At 50.9% G+C, this 22543-nt stretch overlaps 8 protein-coding genes across 8 annotated transcripts; 2 read left to right on the plus strand and 6 right to left on the minus strand.

Annotated features, from left to right (window-relative positions):
* The first annotated feature begins 67 nt into the window (after nt 1-67).
* QC763_100440 (uncharacterized protein) lies at nt 68-2031 on the plus strand. The gene is made up of 2 exons (XM_062906590.1): nt 68-965; nt 1024-2031. Exons 1-2 carry the CDS (start codon nt 929-931, stop codon nt 1620-1622), a joined length of 636 nt encoding a protein of 211 aa, XP_062769454.1. The 5' UTR covers nt 68-928; the 3' UTR covers nt 1623-2031.
* Nucleotides 2032-2460: 429 nt separating this feature from the next.
* QC763_100430 (uncharacterized protein) lies at nt 2461-3013 on the minus strand (the record flags this gene model as incomplete). Its single annotated transcript, XM_062906589.1, is given in 3 exon segments — nt 2461-2594; nt 2604-2626; nt 2689-3013. Coding segments are annotated over 3 exon segments (288 nt in total). The 5' UTR covers nt 2820-3013.
* A 299-nt stretch (nt 3014-3312) lies between these two features.
* Nucleotides 3313-5197, minus strand: QC763_100420 (uncharacterized protein). Its single transcript, XM_062906588.1, has 6 exons — nt 4864-5197; nt 4462-4790; nt 4185-4406; nt 4009-4127; nt 3799-3949; nt 3313-3724 (listed from the first exon to the last, which is right to left on the minus strand). The coding sequence occupies exons 1-6, from the start codon at nt 5100-5102 to the stop codon at nt 3501-3503; spliced, it is 1284 nt and encodes a 427-aa protein (XP_062769456.1). The 5' UTR covers nt 5103-5197; the 3' UTR covers nt 3313-3500.
* A 1862-nt stretch (nt 5198-7059) lies between these two features.
* QC763_0000740 (uncharacterized protein) lies at nt 7060-7990 on the minus strand (the record flags this gene model as incomplete). Its single annotated transcript, XM_062905035.1, has 3 exons — nt 7060-7457; nt 7518-7808; nt 7863-7990. 3 exons carry the CDS (start codon nt 7988-7990, stop codon nt 7280-7282), a joined length of 597 nt encoding a protein of 198 aa, XP_062769457.1. The 3' UTR covers nt 7060-7279.
* A 959-nt stretch (nt 7991-8949) lies between these two features.
* QC763_100410 (uncharacterized protein) lies at nt 8950-11944 on the minus strand (the record flags this gene model as incomplete). The annotated part of the gene is made up of 4 exons (XM_062906587.1): nt 10928-11944; nt 9711-10874; nt 9008-9624; nt 8950-8955 (listed from the first exon to the last, which is right to left on the minus strand). Exons 1-4 carry the CDS (start codon nt 11523-11525, stop codon nt 8950-8952), a joined length of 2385 nt encoding a protein of 794 aa, XP_062769458.1. The 5' UTR covers nt 11526-11944.
* Nucleotides 11945-15497: 3553 nt separating this feature from the next.
* QC763_100400 (uncharacterized protein) lies at nt 15498-15992 on the minus strand (the record flags this gene model as incomplete). Its single annotated transcript, XM_062906586.1, has 1 exon — nt 15498-15992. The coding sequence occupies one exon, from the start codon at nt 15990-15992 to the stop codon at nt 15498-15500; it is 495 nt and encodes a 164-aa protein (XP_062769459.1).
* A 1796-nt stretch (nt 15993-17788) lies between these two features.
* QC763_100390 (uncharacterized protein) lies at nt 17789-19312 on the minus strand. Its single transcript, XM_062906585.1, has 4 exons — nt 19124-19312; nt 18184-19068; nt 18046-18102; nt 17789-17991 (listed from the first exon to the last, which is right to left on the minus strand). The coding sequence occupies exons 2-4, from the start codon at nt 18841-18843 to the stop codon at nt 17983-17985; spliced, it is 726 nt and encodes a 241-aa protein (XP_062769460.1). The 5' UTR covers nt 18844-19068; nt 19124-19312; the 3' UTR covers nt 17789-17982.
* A 1628-nt stretch (nt 19313-20940) lies between these two features.
* On the plus strand, nt 20941-21990 carry RCD-1 (Regulator of cell death-1 (rcd-1)-like protein; the record flags this gene model as incomplete). Its single annotated transcript, XM_062906584.1, has 1 exon — nt 20941-21990. One exon carries the CDS (start codon nt 20941-20943, stop codon nt 21988-21990), a length of 1050 nt encoding a protein of 349 aa, XP_062769461.1.
* Nucleotides 21991-22543: the final 553 nt, after the last annotated feature.

The raw sequence follows: 22543 nt of genomic DNA on the forward strand, positions 1-22543 counted from the left end.
GAAACAGGGGTCTTGTGGCTTGCTCAAGCTTTGCTTCCAGGGGTTTGAGTTTCATCAATCACATTGTAGCTCTGCGACCACAGTTGACCACAAGGAGAAAGGCTACCTCCTGGCGATGCATACTCCGTCGGCTCTGGGCCGTGTCAAAGGCCGCCCACCGCAATTTATCTCCTCTCGGTCGGCAGCCGAGAGCCCTACCGCTGAGCCGAGACGTACAATCCCCTGTCGGAGTCCAGAACGCCGTCGCCTCTTTGGACGATCAACTTGGTGCGGCCAGCAGTGAGACGACAACCCAGAGACTTCAACCGAAGTGCCCGACCAGAATCAGACGAGAATCCACTCACTAACTCCGCTCCCGGTTTGGTCGTTGGTTTTACACGCGCGCCTGTCTTGTCAGACAAGTTCCATTTGGAGCATTCAAAGAACAATGTTCCACATTCCAAACCTCTGCCGACAGGGGTTTTGTGCCACCTTCTAGACCCCTGTCTGCACCCCGCGTTAGTGATCCTGGCGCATCACCACCACAACCACTAGCACCCGAGGGCCTGAGACGACAACTGCATCGGGTTGGAAGGACTTTCTGATCGCCTGGCTCGACCTGTCACGACTCAGAACGCCACCGACAGGAGAGAGAACTTTGGACACCCCTGAGTTCAGCCTTATTCGAAAGCCCATCACCTCATGAGCAACCTGTATAAAGACGAGTCGTTCCCTCCGGTTCAGATGGACCATTCAACTCATCTCGCCATCCCTCGACCGCAGTCAATCCTTTTACATCTTTCTTCTTCAAGAACAGGACCCGGTGTCCCTTTGCATTCCTTTCTCTACAGCAGTCGCCAGTCGACTCTTTAATACCACTGGTCTTTCCTTGACATCCAACTTTTGGCACCTTTTTGGTCTCTTTCGCTTTAATTCATCACTCGCCACCATGGTCCAGTTCACCAAGATCGTCAGCGCTCTGGCCTGTAAGTCACTTCACTTCTCAACATGTACTGTTCCTGCCCGCTCTAACATGATGAACAGTGACCATTGCTGCCGTCCACGCTGCTCCTGACCTCTCTCAGCGCCAGGCCCTCCCCGATCCCGCCGGTGAGAAGAACATCGGCAACGGAGCTGGTGGCCAGTTCATTGGAGGCCAGTGTAATGGCGCCGCCGACTGTGCCTCTGGCTGCTGTGCTACCCTCCCTAGAGGAGGTGAGACCATTGGTGTGTGCTCCGGTGTAGGTGCTCAGACTCAGGCCGGCAAGCAAGGCTGCGGTTTCGAGGGTGGCAATGCCGGCGGTAACGGCGGTGGTAACAACGGCGGCGGTAATGGTGGTGGTAACAATGGTGGCAACAACAACAACAACAACCAGGGTGGTGGTAATGCCGGTGCAGTTGGTGGCACCATCATGCCCAGCACCCTCGTCCCCGACCCGGCCGGTGCTGGCAACGTCGGCAACGGTGCCGGCCGCCAGTTCATCACCGGCGAGTGCACCAGCGACGCTGACTGCGCCTCTGGCTGCTGCGCTCTGGTCAACGACGGTGTCCGTCCCGCCTTTGGCAGCTGCTCTGGTGTGGGTGCCAACACTCAGAATGGCAAGCAGGGCTGCGGCTTCCCCCAAGGCGGTGGCCAGCTTTAAGCGCCCACTTTTACCAACACTCTTTTTTCGACACTCATTTTTAATGACTCAAACTACTAGCGTTTCTCTCGTTTAGCATGGTGTTTGGGCTATGATACCTATATAGGACACTCTTTTTCGGCCTGTCTTTCACTCTTTTATGATCACGGCACTTTGGCGCACTCTCGTTCTACACAGGGAATATTTGCATGGAATCGGTTTATATACTGGGTTGGGTCTCGCATTTCTGGGCTCGGATTGGATGAATGGCCGTGAATGTTTGGGATATGCTATAGACTTGAGAAGATTGGTGATAATAGTGTTTAATGCAAGATGATGTCGAATATTTTGCCTTCCCTTGCGTTGTCTTGACCTCATCCTGGGAGGCCAGCACAACTACGGTACTTCGAAGTCCACATTCCGCAACCACACTTTCTAAGTACTGGACAGTTCTGAATGGCCTGTACTGGGAATATCGTCCAATGAAGACATGAAAATCTCGCAAGCAAGTATGGAGCACCTCTCTAACCATAGACACACATTATGAAGAGGTCGTGAGTGTACGAGGCTCTGAATAACAAACTTTGCATGCTTGATTATAAACGGTGTATTAACTTGGGCCAAAACCGCACTAGATTTCAATGACTTCTTCTCTTTGCATCCAATGCCATCCATCATTGACGTATCCAAAAGTACCTATCTTTGACAATCTTGGTCAACAAAAGCCACCGCCCTGGACCGCCTTCGAGCTTGTCAACCTTACCGCACAATTCAGACCCATTGAGAACTAAACTCGTAACAAATGCGCCAAAGAACGGGGCCAGACATCTGTAAAAGGATACCACCTGGCTTGATAGACTCAGTCTTGCTTGACGTTGGGGTAAAGAGCATGGCCGGCGTAGGTGTAGTTCGCGTCTAGGTAGATGTGGGCGACCTGGTGTTGCCCGTTGGCCGTCTGGATCACGGTCTTGAGACGGGTCGTGGCATGGTTGGCTTAGTCACTGCGGCTCGTATGCCGTCCAGTCCTGTCATCATGGCCCACAGGTGTCAGTCGTCTGTCCGTTCCAGTGATGGCTATCTTACCTACCATATCTCCATTGTGAGAAAATCTGCAAATTCAGCATCTTGAGCTGCTGTTTGACAGGCGGCGAGGATGCCATTGGCTTGTATTGGATTGCGGGGGACGGTGCCCGCACGCCAAGTAACGGTTGGAGCCATGGTCGTCGCGTAAAAGGAAAGGGATGTAGACCTTGTTTACTTCGTATCAAGCCAACAACTGTTCGATCTCTGGAGTGTGAGGTGAGAAGTAATGAAGAGCTAATGGTCCGATTGATGTAAGTGCCAGAAGAGCTGCATATCTGTACTCTTTCAGCCTTCGGAACCGCCTCCTGGCCGCAGGTTGTTGGGGTCTGACGTGTCATCGGCAGGGCCAACATTCTTTGTTCAACAGCCTAGGTCTGAAACCAGAATCAAAAGCCATCATTATTTCCTATGGAGTTGTCTCAGACGGTTGCGAATTGTCGTGTTTCTATATATCATAGGTGCCTATCACTAAACAAGCCAGCCTTACCTTCCGACACATGCACTCAGGTTCAACCCCACTCGGGGTGGCACAGCATAGAACTTGGTGATGATACTGCATAAGTGCCCGCTAACCATATACCCATTGGCCCCCAGAGAGACTTGGCGTCGCTAGGCGTTTCTTTAGCCTGCAGAGCTTGCATGATGATGGTGGCATGTTGGTGCGGCCTGTCGGCTTACTGTCTTGGAACTTTTACTCATGATACCGGTAAATGATTACCCTTCTTATTGATACTACCACAATAACAGGGCACCAAAGGAGCCGTGTCATCCTTCCCAACTTCCTTGGAACAGACATCAGCCTCCGTCGACGGCAGCTTATGTGGCTTGTGACTTGGGCTCTTTTTGTGAAACCCACGGATCGTTCAGGAGTTCAGAGGTCGTAGCCCTGTGATCAGGGTCAACCACCAGGAGTTTCCGAAGATAGCAACCAAGTGTTTCTAGCTCTGCCTCGCCAAATTGAAGTGTGTCCCTTTCGTATCCATCGTTGTAGGATCTCCGTATCTCTTCTTCCAGAGACAGGAAATACTCTGCTGTTGAATCTGGAAACGTGTTAGTGAGGGAGATGCAAGCAGTTGCTCGAACTCATCGACGCCAGAAAGAAGATTTCACGGACAATTGGGAGGTTCTTTCAAAACACCGCTGGCAAGTGCATCTTGAATCCACTGTTCAGGGAGATCGCCAATGACTTTTTGAAACTGCGGGATCAAGTCCTTATCATCGAAATCCGCCTCGAAAGGCGTTCGACCAGTGATGAGCTCGTAAGTCTTGTATTGTCAGCAAAGTCAGCATCAACAGACAAAATCTTATGATCATCTTTACTCACCGTGGAACCAAGATTCCAGATATCCACCGCCCTACTCAGACCACGTTGAAAGACAAGCTCCGGGGGGTGTAGGGACATTGGTGTAGATATTTCGCTAGGGAGGTCGGAAAGGAAAAAAGCTACATTTTTTGTATCAGCTCCAGTGCATAGAGGTAGAAAACGAGGCGACAACCCACATTCGCCAAAATCGATTAGTCTGACCTCACGCAGGTGAGGGTATATCTTCGGGTTAAACTCGGCCGGTTCCACAAGATATTCTGGCATACCCGGTTCAAGAGGTCCTCCATCTTTCCTGGCAATCTTCCCTGTCTGCGGAGGGCCTAGGTCTTTGATGATGACCTCTGGGGATGCCACTTCCAGTTCGGGGAGACAGAATAGAACATTGCCCATGTGGATGTCTGGAACAGCTTAGATTTTTGACAAGCTCGAAGACCTTGAGTAATGATCACTCACCTCCGTGTGCCACGCCGGCCGAGTGTAAATAGTCAACGGCCAGAAGGAGCTGTCTAGAGATGGACCGGGCAAGATTCCCTTCCAGCCGGTAGTTTGGGCATCGATCCGTCACAGATGATGTCGTAGGTCCCAACAGGTCCTGAACGGCGCAGAGGTGCCGCCCATTGGGTCCCTGGATATGGAATGACTCGACAAGGTGGGAGACATGGTTGTGCCCAGGATGGTTGACGTCGCCTCGCTCCTTTAGAGCCTGCAGAATACTCAGCTCGCAGCTGGTTTCGTCTGACTTGTCGGCGGTGACGACCTTAACGGTTACATTCCGTTTTTCCCTGATACTTCAGTCAGCAGCCGAGGGAAGTCAAGTTTTTAATCGCTAGAGGCGACTGCGAGGCTTTTACATACTGGTTGTCCCGTGCAAGCCATACAGTGGAGAAGGTACCAAAACCAAGCTTGTGCACAATTTCATAACGGCCATCGTGGAGTTTGTCGTGGAGGTGAATGGGATGAAACCCTCCAGGACAATATCTGTTCAGATCTTCTGCAGCCACCCCAATATTGTACTCCAGGATGTTGACCATTGCCTTTGCTGAAAGACTTCTCAGGCGACGTTGGTACGACTGCAGCGTTGCCAAGACCCGCATCTACTTGTGGTGGGGTTGTAGTTGGGAGTAGTTGGGAAGGTTTGGGCTGGCTTGTCATGATGATCCATGTGGTGCGAAGACAGGGCACCCTTCACATATGAACAAACCTGGCAGGTTGTTGGTCGGACGAATCTAAACCCGCTCCGGTCATGTATCTATCGGATCCTGTGCTATGCGTTTATCAGACCTCATGAAGACCAACCAACCCCCTTATCATGTCAGTTCTTGGCACTGCCAGCTTATTGCACGACGCACAGCTCTCTATTAGCCTGCTATTTGACAGAGACAACTTTCTATACAAACCACCATTACCATTTACAATTGAACTATCCCTTCCATCACGGCGAACTTGCTGTCCGGGTTCGGGTTAAAGCTGTGAATCCCAGTACTGGTGTTTGCTGAAGAACTGAAACAAGAGCTGTTGTTGCTCAAGATACCTAAACTCCCCACTGGGACCTTCTTAGTAGAGTCATGGCCTAAGCCTTCAAGTTCCCATTTTCCGCCACACCAGCCGCATGGTGTGAAATAACAAACTGACTACCTAGCGACCACTGAAGCATACGCCAAGCTTGAATTGAAAGAAGGCTACCTAGGTATATAAGAGTATCTTCATAACACCGCCATTCGGGCAAAAGAGCTAACAAACTAGCGAATAAAAAAAGCTATATTCCTCTAATTACACCAGGAACTATCAACCCTTAATTATAGCTATGTGGACATGAAATCCGTTGTTTCCAGGGTAGGGCTTTAGTGACAAATCCTTTTGTCAAAGAAGATGTCAGAAGGGTGTGGGAAAGGCTTACTCTTGCAAACTCTTTGCACGTCAGTGAACTGCAGGGTGCGAGATTTAACTGTGTACATGGCGCTTTGGGGATCAGTTTTGGAAATACCTAGACGAGTGTATATATTGACCGAAGTGATTGATTAAAACAATCTACCTCTTTAGACAAAACAAATATCTCGTAAACCCTGTGATCAAGGCAAAGCTAAGAAAGAGCTAAAAGATACGGACTATTTCAGCATGTAAAACATGAGCACTGATGGAAGTTAGGTACTTAGTCCTTTATAATACCATAGAGAGCCAAATTCTCTTTACCGTCTTGTAATTAACTGCTTTGGAAAGAACCTGAAATGCAAATAAACGGGACATTTTCTTAGCAACTTAGCCCGGGATCACAAAGTCTCCATTCTGCATGTACCTGTAATCTAACATCCTTGAGGATGTTCTGTTGAAACGACTATATAAGTAACATGCGTTAGTGAATGATGTTTTCCTGATTAGATATTGAATATAACTCGTCTGTTCGTGCTGCTTTTTGCAAACGTAGATGAACTTAACAGCGTTTACTCACGCCACAGATATGCCTGTTCACGATCTCAAAAATGGCCTTTGCGTGATGTGTGCCGGCATGCTCGCGATTTTTGCGGGCGTGTTCGCGGTTTGTGATGGCTTGTCCACGATTTGCAGTTCGTTTGCTCATGCTGCTGTGTGGTTCAGCAGCGTTTACAAACGAAACCAAGGTGAAAGGCTCAGACGATGTTGTGTTGAGCATACTTCATCTCCAAAATTGCACAAAACTCTATGTTATAGGGACTCTAAGTATGTTAAGCCTCTTATTACCAAGTTAACTACCGTTGATTGTGATATCCTGTCACCTTCCCAGTTGACTTTTACATTAAAAATTATAACTTGCATGATATTGCATTTTGTCTCGTACAAAGTCCTATATAAACCCATGTTTATTAATGTTCCAATCTGTATTAGAATGAACTGGTCGGCTATACCAATGACACATAAACAGCTCCAAAGACACGATACTAACGGTGATCCTGAGAAGTCAGATGAGGCGAGGCCTGGAGATGGAACTCAGGGCACAAGGTATGCAGCCGTAGGAAGAAGAATCCGTTCAATGAAGTATGATGGATTATATGACGGCAATTTCCGGTCATAGGTTTGTGAGGTAGTATGTATAGGATAAATGCAGACCAATGATACTGGTTACTACAGGAATTGTATGTCAATGGGGAAAAGGTGGAGGGTCTCATGGGCAAAGTCATGGAAAAAGTCTTGAGAAAAGTCATTTTCGGGGCGCCTACCCCTCTACCCTCTCAGGGGTACACTCCAAAGGGTGTCTCACTCATCCAGTGGTACAAATATTACACAATCGGCAACCCTCTTACACCTCCTCAGGCGCATCTATCTCCATCTCCCTCTTCTTCCCAGTAGACCCCATCTCCGAGGTCCTCTTCGACGACCCGGCCTGAGCCCGGGTGCTCTCGTCATCCCTCACTCTCTTCCTCGCCGGCTTGGGAGCTCTGGGATTCTCCCGATCTCGCCTCATCTTGCTCAACGCCCTATCATGTCCGTATCTGTCAGTATATCTCTCTCTGATCGTTGCAAAATAGAATACGCACACTTTCTGCCTGATCGTGTCGGCCTCAAGCTCCACAAACTCCTCGCCGTGATCGTCACCACCAGCAGTGGGAGTCGAGTCGTCCCAGGAGGAAGATAACGACAACTCCACGGCTTCAGGGCGGCGGGAGGAACCAGCCGAACCGGTGGCTCCTCCGGCGAAGGAGGTCAAGAACCGAATCTCCTCTCTTCTCTCAGGACTGAGGGTATCACCAGTCTGTTGTTGGTTGGCCAGCGGGTATGTCGGCGCAGGAGGTGCGGCGGGAGGGGAGAGGGAAGCATGGTCCAAAGATCTAACAAGAGTAAGTAAGAGATACATAAACAACAAGTGGCCGTGAGATACTGACTTCTGACTGGGGCTGGCAGAAAAGACACTCCCGGGCTTTTGGGAGGCGGTGGAGGAGGAGACGCGACTCGACGACTTGTTCTTGGTGCGGCCATTATCTGGCGCTGGGGTTTTCTCTGACGAGGCCATTTGTGGTTGGTATTGCTTTGAAGAATTAAGAGGGAGTCGAGAGAATTGGATTTTTTGATGAACAATGAGGTCGAAGACGAAGATCACCAGATCTTCGTCTGAGGGAAGCGTGGTCGAGGAGAAGAGAAGACAAGGGGCAGGGGGAGGAATGGGAAACCTTGTGGGCAACGCTCAAGGCTCAACCCCCGGTCATCAGCTACCCTGTCCGGGAAAGGGCCGGAACATTGCGTGGAACCCCCCGGGGCCTCTCGGCGCCGAGAAGCCTTTAGGCCGGGAGTGTGGCCAGTGAATAGGCACATACCTAGCCTTCCACGTCATGACAGGGTTATCAGACATCACAGAAAAGGGCTTCTCCCTTTTCCATCATCCTGGGCTCTCGGCCTCCATGAAGACAAAGTCTCTGGGTAACAAACCCACAGGACCCGACAGGCTGGATCGTGGGGACAAGCCGATGAGGCACAGCACGACCCAAACAGTTGGGTTCAAGTTGCCATGATGCGGACCACATCCTGCGGTTCGCACACCGCCAAAAGAGTGCCTAGAAAGGCATCTTCACCCCCAATTACCCCCTTTTCCCGCCACATTTTGCCTATCCTTGAGCAGGAGGGTAGTAAAAAGTGGCCCAAAAACGCCATCAGCATGCGACCAATGCATGACACACCCTGTTGAATATGTGCTGTCCAATCGCTTGGGTGTATCCAGACGGCACAGGGGTTGGCACTAGGTGGTTAGCGGCTGCGGGAGCGTGCGCCGGTACCACTCTGCTGGGTCAACCCGAGAGGATGGTTCGCCGCCTCCCTTGAAGGGACCTTGATTTCAGTGTTGCCAATGGGACAAAGACAGAGATGAACATGCTCCAAGGCATTGGCACAAAAAGGGAGCAGGCGGGGAAGAGCTTAGATGTGATGAATGTAACAAGCTAAAAGGACAAAAACGCAAACCGCAAAGAGAATAGGAAGCTAATGCTATCAACAAAGCATCAAACACAGCAATCATGATCCGCCGCCGCCTCCGCACCCCCCTCCCCTCCCCCGCAACCACCCCCCCCACCACCACCACCGCCATCACCACCACCTCCACCGCAACCGCCCCCTCCACAACCAACTCCTCCACAGGCGCCACTACCGCCTCCCACCCCCCATCACACCCCCCATTTCCTCCACAGTTCCCCGTAAACCCACCATCACCAACACCAGGAGCAGCACATCCTCCCCAATCCCCTCCGCCACCACCGCAACCCCCAGCCATCATGGCACCCGGAGCCCAAGCAAAATACATACCGGCTGTCCACCACATCGGATGTCCATACGGGCCAGTCTGCGTGACAGGGTGACCCCAATGATCGTACACATACGCTTCCCTAGGCGGTATCTTTCTCCCCTTCTTCTCCGCTCTCGCCTTTGCCTTGGCATAAGCGGCATCCAATCGCTTTTGGTGCACAGCCACCAACCGTTTACGGACTGTCTGTCTATAGTCCTCAGTCGGCATGACAGCATTATGAGCAGAAATGTGCGCCGACTTGTCCGGTGGGCAAAGCGCCGCTTGGCCAGATGAGTGGAAGTTGTCTGCAATTCTCTCCTGTTTTGACACCCCCAGGGCGCCTGACAAGCCAGAAACGTGGGAAGATCGAATGGCTTTGATGTTCATGTCAGTCAGCTATCATCTCATATGCACCACAGCACGGGAAACAAACCTTCGCAATACCAGCAAGTACACTCACTGTACACCTCCCCATACTTCTCCTGATACTTTTGACTCGTCCACTCAAACTGCGCGCTCAAAACTCCCTCCTCAATCTTGTCATCGTGATCGACAAATTTCCCCGTCAGCGACACCGTGTGTTGGTAGTACATGCCCGGACTCAACTGATGAGTATGCCACGCCAAATCCACATCCAGCGTTGGCACCACCACATTGTCAGGGTTCTCCGCCATGATGGCAAGGAACCGGTTGTATTTCACAATCAACCTCTCCATCGTCTGACGGGCGGACGGGCTGTGCAACCAGTCAAGCTTGACCATCTTTTCCACAAAAATACCCTGCCTCATCACCGCTCCAGAGAGATCAAGCCCGAAAGGCGAGAAATTCTGCCAGTATGTGTTCATCATCTTGCGGATTGCCGTCCGAGAGCCCGGTCTCAGGGCCTGTTTTGATGCCGAGCCCGCCTTGAAGCCACTGATCTCTTTGACGTTTGACGGCCTGGACAGCACATACTCAATCTTCCTGCGCACGTCCTCCATCGTTGGGTCCGGGATGAGTGGCTTGTGGAGGAGTGTCATGATATCGGTGCGGATGGAGTCGCAGCCGGACTTGAGCATGGCGTTAGGGAACGTTCGTGGGACGCGGAGTTTGAGCGCGACAGATGTCTGATCCGGAAGCTCGGGGATCCCAGAGCGGGTGTCGAGGATAGTGCCATGCATGGGCTTGTTGGAGTGTCCCATGAGTGCCGTGACGTCCTTGACGAATCTCGCAACGGATAATAGTTCCTTTTTGATGGTAATGCCACATTGAGGACAGTCGGAGTTGAGGTTTCCATCGCCATAGCCTTCGCCAATGAGATCAATCTCAGTGTTTGGGTTGGGGCGGTGGTTCTCAGGTCGGCCACAAGTTGTCCAGAGAACCTCAAGAGAGGTGTTGCATCGAGGGCAAAGCAGTGTCTTCCTGGGGGAGTCATCAGCGACATCCCACGCGTGCCCCGTCTGCTTGGTCCAATTGGCTTTGCATTGATCCGACACGCGGTATGAAAAGGTTTCGGGATCAATGACTCGGTCGACGAGTGCCCATGGCATGCCATTGGACCAGAATGATCGCAGACCAACAAGCATGGCGTCCTCGAGAAAAGCACGAGGGTTGAGCATGTGGGTATGCCATACCATCAGTACATCTGCCGCCACTGTTAGCCCCGTTCCTGTCCCCTTTGGACCGTCATCAACTCACCCAAAGGCGGCAAAATGTTTTCCGTCCACCCAAACTTGAGATTTGGGTCGTTGGGGAAGTTGAAATATGCATTCTGATCCCTTTCAGGCTCGCTCATATCACGCTCGCTCAGGATTCTTTGACCAGGAATCCCTTTCCACCAAGCCTCATATCGGTCCGATGCCCTAGCCACAAAAAGCGCCCACCGCTTCTCTCTGATCCTGCTCAAGGTTGCCAAAGTCTTATCATGTTCGGCACCAGCTAACCGTCGCTTTTCTTCGTCGACAATGATGGGTCCTGCAAGGGAGTCCCACAGGCCAAACAGCCCATCGGTGTATCCCACATCTTCTTTCAGGGTCTGAATGGCAAGCAAGAGCTTCAGATGGGCGAGGCAGGTGTCGGCGGTAGGCTGTGAGCCAGCATCGGATAGATTGAGTGACTCAAAGGCAGCTGTGAGGTCAGCTTCTTCCTCTGTAGCCGGTGTCTGTCCCTGTTGCAGTTGAGGCTGCGGTGAGGTGGATGATGTTGAAAGGCCATCGTATGCTGGCGGCGGGGCATCATCGCCGTTTGGTCTTCCCCGCAGCCCAAGACGCCCAAAAATAGACGATCTTTTGGACATCACGGGATGATGGGCGGGTGGCGTACACTTGGAAAAGCTTGGGTAGCTTGGCGTTCAGCAGTGTGTTCTCGATGCGGGGAACTGTGGATTCTTGCTGAAACTCTGTGGATGCCAATGTTGACTTGGTGTAAGCAGAAAAAGGTGTTGCTGTAAATATCAGGTAGGGAACTTGTGGTCTAACAAAATAACCATCTTGACAAAGGAACCGCAGCGGGGGAAGTCGGCTTTAAGGTTTGAAGCTGAGCGTTGCTGAGAGCTGCTGCGCCTCGCCATCTGGCTGACCCCAACCTCGGTGGGTTGCCCTTTTTGGACAGCTCTTGGCCAAGATGGACATCGCCTCTCGGTCAGCATTTGAGAACCTCCATTCCCGCATCACCACGTCCAGATTACAGGTATCTCCTACACTGGTGATCATCGGCGCCGGAATGAGAAGAGGATTGGGGGGCTGAGTCAACTGGATGAAGCGAACTGATGACGCGGTCCGGCTACCCCTCGGTGTGCAAAGTGGTCAGGCCGCTGGGTAAGGCGTCTTGCTATCAATGGTCCTGCAGCAACACATGGTGTTCGGTCGAGAAAACGGTGTGGTACCACGGCCAACAATGTTTCATTAGCTGACGTGTCCAAGATTGTGGCTGCAGCTGGGATGGTGTTGACATGGAACTTTTAAGCCCATGATCGATGAACATGAGAATAGGTGGTCTGAACAAAGATGACTCGCAATCGTGGTGTTGTGGAAAGGCATAATAGGACATTAAAAAAGCAAACATACTGTATAATACTGGCTACCTGACATCGCTGCAGAGAGTAAAAGAAAACAAAAGTGGCTCAGCCGAATGATGTTACCAAAACCAGACAGATAACTACCCGTGAGAAGCTTGACGATGCATACTTCCACTAGTGACGGTCCATATATCCTGGCCTGCGATTTTCACGGTCGTCGATGTCGTCACTGCAACACCCTCAGAGAATCCCAATCCACCATTCATAACAACTACCCGATGCCCATTCCCAAACGCTATCCCAACTTCCCAGCTGCCAGTTGAACTCCCATTTGCCATTCGCCCCCAGGCCTGTGTATGCGCCGGCACGATTATTGTGGCACGAACTACCCCAGCTGCGGTCCTCCACTCACTCAGAGCAAAGCAATGCCTTCGTGCATGAGTCATGGGTGTGCTTGCATGAATTGTTGATGACGAGGGCGATGCACTCGCTGTGCCAGAGCCGAGAGCCTGAGTTTTGGACGTGCCTTGGTAGTTTCTATTGGCAAAGCCCCTGGCTTGTGATCCACGACCGGTCGACAAGTGCGTGTTTATCATCATTGATTGCAGGCTGACACTGCACACCCACAGGTTGGTGTCCGGAAACACCAAAGTCGGCGCACCAACAAGACTCAGAACTGAGTGGACATTGTATCTGACCGTGTACAATTTCGTTTCGTCTGCTGGTCTGATAGTATCCTCGGTGGAAAATGGGTCGAGCGAGGAGGCGGACCACAAGTGAAGCTGCGGCCAGGTGGTCGAATAGGGCTCAATAAATTCCACAACACAGTCTTTCGCCACGTGGTAAGATGCCTTGATTCTGACATGGCGACTCTGCAAGGGATCATCCACTCCGGTTTGGGGTGCGGGGGCTTCGTATGGTCTCTCAATTCTTTTACCATGAACAGGCGTGAGTTCTGAAAAGTTTGACCAAGAGTAGATACGGACAACGTCGCCATATAGGAGCACGAACCAGGCAGTATTCGGGTGTGGGAAGACGGCGCGGTGTGTTAAATTTGTGCATCAGACCCTTTCCCGGTCAGCCCAGGAGAGATTGGGCCGTCAGTGGCCGCGATGTCACCAACTGCAAGTCCCACAGTGGCCTCGACAGTTTGACGACCAGGAAAATAGACCAACCCAGTCGGTATACTCCACAGTTGAGCAGAGGTACGACCGGCAACTAGTAACGTATCGGCGGCGGAGCGGAAAAACATTTGCGTAACAGCTTCTTGATAGCGTCGGTCTAGAAGTATATTGCCCTGCTGAAGCTGTGTGTGAGCCGAAGACAGAGTCAGTGGCGCTTCAACCCTGACAACTAGAATACGCGCCGAATCGTCGACAGACGCAATCATCTGTTGGGATGCGCTCAGTACAATTTCGCCAATCGCTGACCCAATTCCATGTCTGTAGAGAACACCGATTTCTCTCGCCCCTGCTGTTGATAATGCCACTACACTCCCATCTCTTTTGCCAACAATGATGAGGCTTCCGTCAGGGGATGCCACGATTGAACTCGTTATTTCTGGATGCTCAGGAGGGTGAAGCAACATCGTCCTGGATGCTTGTGAACCAAACGTTTGAGCAGCCTCTGCGTCCAAGCTCCCAGTCGAGCTCACCAAGTCATTCATACTCTTTCTGACCAAAGAATCCGGAGCCCACACGCGGCCTTTCTTGCCACGAATGTCAACAAAGCGTATCCCATCTGAACTGAAGCAGAGACCACGGACAGCCTGGTGTAATGGGTGATTTGTGCGGTAGATGGGTACTAGAGTTGGTTGTGATAGTGCCATGGTGATCACGCTCGAATTCGAAAATTCGACAGCACCCTGATTGGTCCCTGCCCCGAGGCTTCTTCCATCTGGAGAGCAGGCGAGATTTTGGGCATGGGCCTGAGGCCTGCGGAGATGCAGTTCTTGCGTTAGGTGGTCAAAGACACAGAGACTACCGTCCTCAAAGGCTGCCAGTAGGGTACGAAATTCCGGGTCAGGGTTGACAATGAGGTCATTGACTCCCTTGCTGTCGAATTTGATGGCGCAAATACCAACTAGACGGAACTCGAAGATGCTCAGGATGAGAACTGGATGTGAACGATAGCCGACAGCGACAAATACCCCACCAGGGGTAACGAGAAAAGCTGCTTGAGATGGGGCTTGTGTCGGAATGATCGTGTGCGGAAAGTATTTTGGTCTGTAGTCACTACGGTTGTCCGGATGATTCCAGCAAATCGTGTCAAACTCCTGTGTTTGTAGCAGGACCACTGCGGAAGTCTATTTGAGTAAGACAATCGTCCCATGTCCCAGGTAGTACTCCTTGTACGGTAAGTCCTCTAGGAGCTCGCTGGTGGCCTGTTCTTTGGAGATTTCTTGCAATGAATGAGCCAAAGGGGCACATAGGTGGAGCCAGCAAGTATATTGACGAGGGAGATGTCAACAGCTGAGGGCGAAACTTGGCGGCCACACGGATGAGGTCAATCACCCAACCATCCACAATTTGAATAGTAGGGTTGGCGGACGGTCCGTCTCTCGTTCCTCTACCAATATATTTCCGTAAATTTGTGGCTGTCTGAGCGATCACGGCCAGATCTCCGGCGGCTGAGACATGTTCGATCCATTCTAGGACAGTGTTGCTCCGTAGAAACTTGCAGAGCGTCCGTGAGGTAGTCGTCAGATGACGCGGACAGGAAAACATGATTGGAGAAGAAGCGGCGTGAGTAGTTAGCCATAGAGGGGTCCAATGGCTGTGGTCTCGCTGCAAACTTTCCGAGTCCCACCGAACCCCCAGTCGCTGACTGCTTCTCCGTAACTCTGGACTTGAGCACACTAGTGGAGATATATTTGAGAAGCAATGCACCAAGCAAGATATGCCCCTGTTCTTTGTTGATAAGCAATTGTTCGTCGACATTTGGTGTCAGTAGGAACTCTCGTACGGTTTCGTATATCATCTGCACTGTGCTATTATTGTCAATGAATACGAGCTGTGCGCAGAGATCCGGTATGGCTTTTCATGCATTCTGCAGAGTTTGCCCTACATCCAGCTTGACAGTACATCGTAGCTCCTGCAAAGTGAGTGGGCGGGATGACAGTGTAACCCAAGTCAAGATGGACCTTGCAAGGGTAGCTTTTCGTTTCTTGAAAGTAATGGATTCCGTTATTCGACGATAGAAGGCGAACAGGTCGGCAGGCACCTCTTCCAACACAACCTCCATGATCTCATCCTACCAGACATCCTCAAACTCTTGTACGACCAGTCGTGGCCAAAGAAAAGAGCCCCGGGATTTGGCAAATATCTTCTCACACATGCGCTCGCGGTCTTGGGGGTTGTCTGGCCTACCCAGGTCTTTTAGTCGCGTGTCCAGAAAAAGGTGCATGTTCTCGACAGTGTCCGTATCCGATAGCTTCTCTATCGTTGCCTTCTTCCGTCCTAGAGAGAGGAAGCCACGCTCAATGTCTTCCAAAAGCCGACTGGTAGCAAAAAGGTGAAGATCATGGGGTATAGTGGCAAGAAACTTCTTGGAAAATAGGAAACCAAAACATGAAAATTCGTCCACACCATCGATCATCCAAGACTGGCTTGCCATCGACGGTATTTTGAACATGGTAACCGTAAAGATGCGGCGCCAAACCACAGCTTCACCGGTCTTGTCCCAAGGCATATCGTCCTGGGCGAGCTTGAGCAAAGCGTCCCGAACAAGGTTGTCCTGGAGCGCCATCTGATATGCCAAGGATAGGAAACATTCGCCCAGGTAGAGTTGCCAGTCTTTGAGTGTCGAGAAATGAAATAGCTGCAGAATGCATTGGGAGATTTGAGCTGTTCAATGATATGACAGGCAAGGATCGCCTTCCCTACGCCCGGTCTTCCCATGAGGCAAAGAATCCCTGGGGCAGTGCCCGCCTTCCAGACTGTGTAGGGTGGCCGACTGGTGAACCATTGGCATGACCCCGGCTGCTTGAGGACCTGCAGAGTTGCCAAGTCGGTCTCGAAGGAGTGCAGCTGCTGTGGCATCGGACAGAGATGGAGCACTACTCAGCTGCAGGATAGGTCCAGACAGGGAGGATGGCTGCGGTGGCGGAGTCTCGGGCCGAGATAACCATATTGCATCGACAGCTGTGAGAAGAGCATTTTGCAGCATCTTGTATTTTGGGTCCGAGGGGCTGTCGAACTTGCAGACATGGCGGTGGTCAGCGTCCATTGCCGCAATTCTCCTCGTTGTGGAAACCGAGGGTTGCTGAGTGCCGCTCCACAACGATCTGATTCATGGCGCTTTTGGCAGGAAGGGTTTCGTAAAAAAACCAACGACGAAGATCGGGGGCAATGATAAACCCCAGGTTTTTAAACTTTCGGATAATAATAACTTTTCTGGAACCGAAACGGGTTTATATTAAGCTACTGACAGTAATAAAAAATAACATATCCTATTAATTAAGAACCATTCAATTATTAATATGAGTATTATTATAGTATTACAAAGTCGCTTAAAGGAACATTGTATTTATTATTTATTAAAAAGTAATTTTAAAATGCCTAATATTTATATATTTTTATACTCATATATTGTTTACTGTTAAAATACAACTTTTGCTCGTGGACTTTACAGTGTGTCTGAGCCCTGTGAAGTACAGGGCCTCAGAGGCAATACAATGGTTTGAAATCAACAGTGTCCACTGAGGTCTGAGGACCACGGCAACCGGAGTGGAACTCGGCTCCTTTGAAGCAATCCGAAGTCCCGGAGGCCAGGCACCAAGAATAGCGCTTTGTAACGGTGAAACGGTAGTGCAACGTGGCCTGAAACGTTATCTTAAACCACGCACTTAGCGGATGTTCGGACTCGAGGTTGGAGAGAGTTTCGGTGCGCGATCGACAGACCGAGAGCCTGTATAAGACTTCTGCTACAGACTTTGTTCACTGTGATATTTCTTAGTCTTTAGGTTCAATCAATATACTGGTTCACCACATGTTTTCTGTGCCTCACAAACCTACACAACAGTGATCACCTTCTATATATTGTAGGGCGCCATCTCTGCAATCCTTCTGCTTTCAGTGCCTCCGCTACTCTGGAATACTCCAGTCAAAGTCTTCTTCGCTCTCACTGTACTGCGTCGATAGCTATTCGAGCCTGAATTCCGCAGGCATCGATAGTACCCTTTTCAACATCTATTAAAATAATATTAAATAAATGTTATTGTTGATATTCTTATAAAACAATGTGGGTCTAGGTTTATAGGTTTTTATTTCATAGTAAATTAGTTTGTCGAGGCCTGTTATCTCTCTTTTAGGGCCTATTCACTCTGTTTTACGGTCTATTAACTTTCTATCAATTTATAGGTCAGTGGCTTTATATGCCACAAGCGGTTTACAGGCCCATTGTCCGCTGTCTCCGTTGTACCTGCTGCAACCCCGAACATGTCGCTGATGGTGAGGCAGTGATTGTTGTTGGCGCAGATCACAGAGCTAATGAAAGCTGTCAAAAATGGATATCTGGTCCCTTTTTCAGACCCACATGCAGACTGCATCACAAAAGCGCCAACTCAATTTCGTGAAAAATCCGCTTGAAACATTAAGCAGTACACAATACATCAACCACACGTGACACAACCTCCTTCAACACGTCTGAGATCAAAAATCGCAAGAGCATGGAACCTTCTTACTCTGTGCTTTTGGTGATTCCATCATGGAATTTTTCTACCAGCCGTTGGATTTCGTCAATGGCCCTGTTATGGCTGTCAGCGGGCTTTCCCTTGGTTGCTTCGGAAGGGGATACATACATCTGAACATACTCCTCCTGGGTTAAGAAGAGTGCCGCAGCGTGCAAGTCGAATCGTCTGTTGGAGTAGTTTCCCGTTAGTAACCGCGGCCCCTATTCTGTCAACGCATTCCAATACAAGAAAAGATAGAAGACCTTACAGAGCATACAGAGCATTCCTATCATCGTAATCCTCAGCGGGTTCAGCCGTTGGCACATGTGAATGGTACTCGCCAAAGTACAAACGAGTGAACTGGTTCCTTGCCGGCCGCCAGTTGCCCAGTTCATACTCATTGTGAGCCCAAAATGCGGCGGGATCATACACGATTCCTTCTTCTGTCTCTTCGTTGACAATATTGGCATTCCCATACCATAGATCACAATGAACCAGAGACGGTATTATGGTGCGACCACTCGTCTCCAGTGGGGGCAACAGTCGTGGAACTACCTTGTCGAAGAGGTCCGGGAGCAGAAAGTCCAGCTCGTCATAGGGACCTGCCCAGTCTTTACGGACTTGAAGAACATTTCGTAGTCCATTGGCAAAAAAATTACTCCCAACTGTTGTGCCAAGTGCTGTACTGGGGCAAGTCTCCGTTGTACGTAGTACAATGGATGCCAAACTTTCCTTCGGGAGAACTACCGCTCGAATGCAGCCGCGCAAGCTTCTCGCAAAATGACACGGGCTCAGGCACGCCATCCGTAAAGTCATAGAATTTGCAAAGGTAGAAATGAGAATCTTCCTGAGTTTTGAGACTGCCCCAAGCGATGGGTGCTGGACAGAAATCAGGCGTGATAGCAAAGATGGCCGATGTGCCCTCATATTCACCTTTCAATGCTTCGCGGCCGTGAGTTCCAACAGAAATCTGATCTTTCTGACTAGCTACAATGCGAGAGATCAGTAGTTGTTTGGGAATTCTTAAGCTTCACCTTCATGAAGTAGCTCTCCTTGTTGCCGTTCGCCGTAAGAGTATCAACGCGGAGAGCTTTGGCCCAGGCCGATTCTCCATTGTGGCTGACATTGACTATCTCAGCGACATGGGAAGGACTGGATAAGACACATTAGAGACATAGCGCTACATTGGATGAAATGCCCAACGAACCGTCCAAAACAGCTGGGTCCAGCTGAAAAACTGCACCTTCGTCCCCTCTCACAAAAGCTTCGCTTTCCATGGGCAGTCGGAATAAAAGACAATAAAACTTCGAGTTGCGAGATTGAGACAATCCCCACGAAGAAGAAAAATTGCTCAATAAGCAGGTCTTTGTGAAATATCGTGCAGCCAAAGAGGGGTAACCCCGGCCCAGGTTTGTCTGTGATGGGCCGTCCAGCGAGGGATACTAATCGTTCCCAAGACTGTTCAACGGGCTCATCTGGAACAAAATCTCCATCTCACAAGGATGCCCGATGATCTATTCAAAATCGTTGATACTGTTTCATCGGAAAAAGGCCCGATTCGCTTCCTGGACCCGAGCCGCCACATCTGCTTCGACATCTTTGACGAAGAGAACGACCAGCCAGTGGAGAATAAGGCGCCCTGGGGCTAGATCTATCATCTGTCCGATTGGTGACAGATGACGAGGTCTCGGGAGAGGCCTTCAGCGTACGTGGATGAAAGTCAGCCGCCAGATGCTGAGTGGTTTTTAATCTGAAGCCGGGTTGATGCAGTTCGCGAAGCTGGGGCCAAGTTGGGGGTACACGCACCACTTGTTTTCCAGTGCATGTCGATATCAACACTGTGGGAAGCTGGTACCCCTACCTCGAGCTCCTCGGTCACACCACTGTTGTGAACCATCGCGAAATCAACCGGCGTCACGGACACCGACATATTTGCAGGCGCCACTTTCTATTTGGCAGCTCCTCATTGATGCGCTTTATCCGCGTCCGATCTCGATCCTCCATTCACATCTCTTTTGCTTTCTTGTTGGACGATTATGAACGATCTTCCGCCGCCCTTTCCGTCTCCATCTCTATGTCGGAATCAAAAGTACTTCGGTAACATGCAGTTTCATCCACACCTACCTTTCCCCTCATTCCACAGCAGTTGTATCAAGACGGCGCCCCGCATCAATAGATAGTGTTCACCGTTACAAGTTACCCATCCTAGTGGGTGCAGGGTTCAAGGGCTTGTGGGAGACTGGAGGTGAACGTACCCCTGCCCCGGCTCGCTGCAGTTAAGCACATTTGGGCTAATGCAACAGCCTCAAGAAGTACACTGATAGGAATTGGTCAATCGTCATTATATGTCTTCTTCGACGCGTTCCACAGACCGTAGCTCTTTTCCTGACTCGCTGACGCCCAATGTCTCACCGCTTCTGGGCCTTCTTAGCCCCTGCTGCTGCTCGCCCAAAACGGACAGTCTGCAGGGTCGAACCCCTCAACTCTTGGCTACGAAAACATGCGCTGGCAGGCCAAAATGGCAGGAAATCCCCACCAGGGATAACAATCGAGACCAAATCCGTTTCCCATCCGACACGCACGCCTGCTAATGCAGACCACCCTGTACCGTACTGTACGATTCTTCACGATCCGATCCGATGTGGCGCCATGGAGCGGGAGCACGTAGGGGCCGGATGTCGAAAGGCGGGACGTTTTCCGGGACCGATGCGTGGCCAGGCCACTCCAGTGGCTTTGCGGGATCAATCCGATGGGCTTTTCGGAGTTATTGGTGGATAGGTCTTGCCTCTACTGCGTCTTTCTTGGTGGTTATCTAGAGCGGTCTTCTGTCAACGGGTTTTAGCGGTGTCGCTTATTGCTTGTCTTGTTGTTCTTCACTCGTCTACTGTAAACCCCTGAACCCCTGAACAAGACCCACTGTTTCCACGACAGTCCAGAACAACATCAACACCAGACAAGACATATTAGAGCGCCTCGCCTCGACTAACGAAAGCTAATTTCGACATCGTTCGTTCTTGTGCCAAGATGTATCTCGACAAATCCACCAAACAAGGTTTCTCTTCCTCGAGATCATTCCGGCGATCAGGCACCGGATCAGATCTTCAGCCCTTCAACTCGGCTCAGACGGCCGCCCTTATCGTCTTTGGGGTTCTCATCGGCCTCATAACGACGGGGATAATAATCTGGTGCTGTTGCTGCCGTGGACCAGGCTGGCAGCGCAGAACTAGCTCGAGATCCAGAGTCAAGATCATCCGCATGTCTGGGCCACGAGGCGAGAAGGGTGAGAAGGGATCACCAGGACCGATGGGAATGCAAGGGCTACCTGGTCTCCCAGCACCAACAGTCTTTTTACCTCTTCCCGCCTCGGCAGCGCCAGTGCCGATTCGCCCTCTGGGGCCAAGGGGGATGCTTCCCGGTGCGCTTCCTGACATCAACACGGGTGCTCGCGAGACCACCAAGCAGCGCAGCAGAGAGTGCTCCCCGAAACGCCAACACAATTCCCTCCATATACATCCACCACATCCTCATTCTCGTCCACAACCGAGCATACTACCAACACAATATTCTCTGCCTCCTCACCTTCAAAAGTTTGCTCAGCCCCTCACCCCAGCGGCACCGTCCGTCTCGCAACTACCATCACAACCATTACCGCCATCAAACACCCAAATCCGACTATTGCCATTGCCGTCACAACCACCGCTGCGAATCCAACCCCTCCGCATTCCTCCACCAACCCTTCCTCACCCCCAGCACCGCTACTACCAACCCAGGCCCCCCATCGCAAAAATAATCAACGACCACGCAGCAGGCGTCACCAGGCCGTTGCCGCTAGCCCTCCCAATAGGCCGCCACGGCATGGTAAATCTTGCCTTGAAGTACCAAGTCCACAGCGAGAAGGGGGCATCCAGTCGGCCGGTGTCCTCGAGGGGACTGGAGAGCGGGTACCAGAGTGCGTATTGTGAGAGTAGTGCCGAGTCTGACGACGGGGGGGAGATGGGATATGAGTCGATGGAGAATTTCGGGAGGGTGGTGGAGGAGGATCGGAGGGGGAGATGGGCGAGAATGGGGGTGTAGGTGTCTGCATACGGACTGGGTTGGCAGGCGTTTGGGTAGGGTCTATTTTGTTTTGGAGGAATATGATTGCATATCGGCGTTCGGATCTGGTTTTGAGGTTGGGAATGGGAAGTGTACGGGATTTGGGACATGGCATTATGCATTACAGATTGACAGCATTTTTTTTTTGTTTGAGCATGATTCGACATGGGCATTGCGGGCGTATATCGCGTTTAACTGTATAATAAGGAGACGAAAGCGTCTGTTTGTGATCTATGTAGCTGGGTAGCTGGCTACAAAATACAACAAGTAAAATTCTGAGCAAACGCCGCTGACCTTGTCATCTTCTTTCCTCGCCCTGTTCATGCCGTGGTTGTGAAGAAACAGCAACCATGGGAATCGAATTATGGCTTGTCTCTCCAAGTGGGGTAGAGTCTTCAGGTCCGTCGTCTGTTGCTACGGTAATGTTGGAAGAGGCTGGGTCTGCGGAGGTGGCTCCATGAACCTCCCGAGATGAATGTAGATTTGGCGGTGAGCCAAGCTGGCAAGGAAAATGACGAAAATGTCCTGAAAC

This window comes from Podospora pseudopauciseta, chromosome 1 (genome assembly GCF_035222475.1).
Source record: "Podospora pseudopauciseta strain CBS 411.78 chromosome 1, whole genome shotgun sequence".
NCBI classification, from domain to species: Eukaryota; Fungi; Ascomycota; class Sordariomycetes; order Sordariales; family Podosporaceae; genus Podospora; species Podospora pseudopauciseta.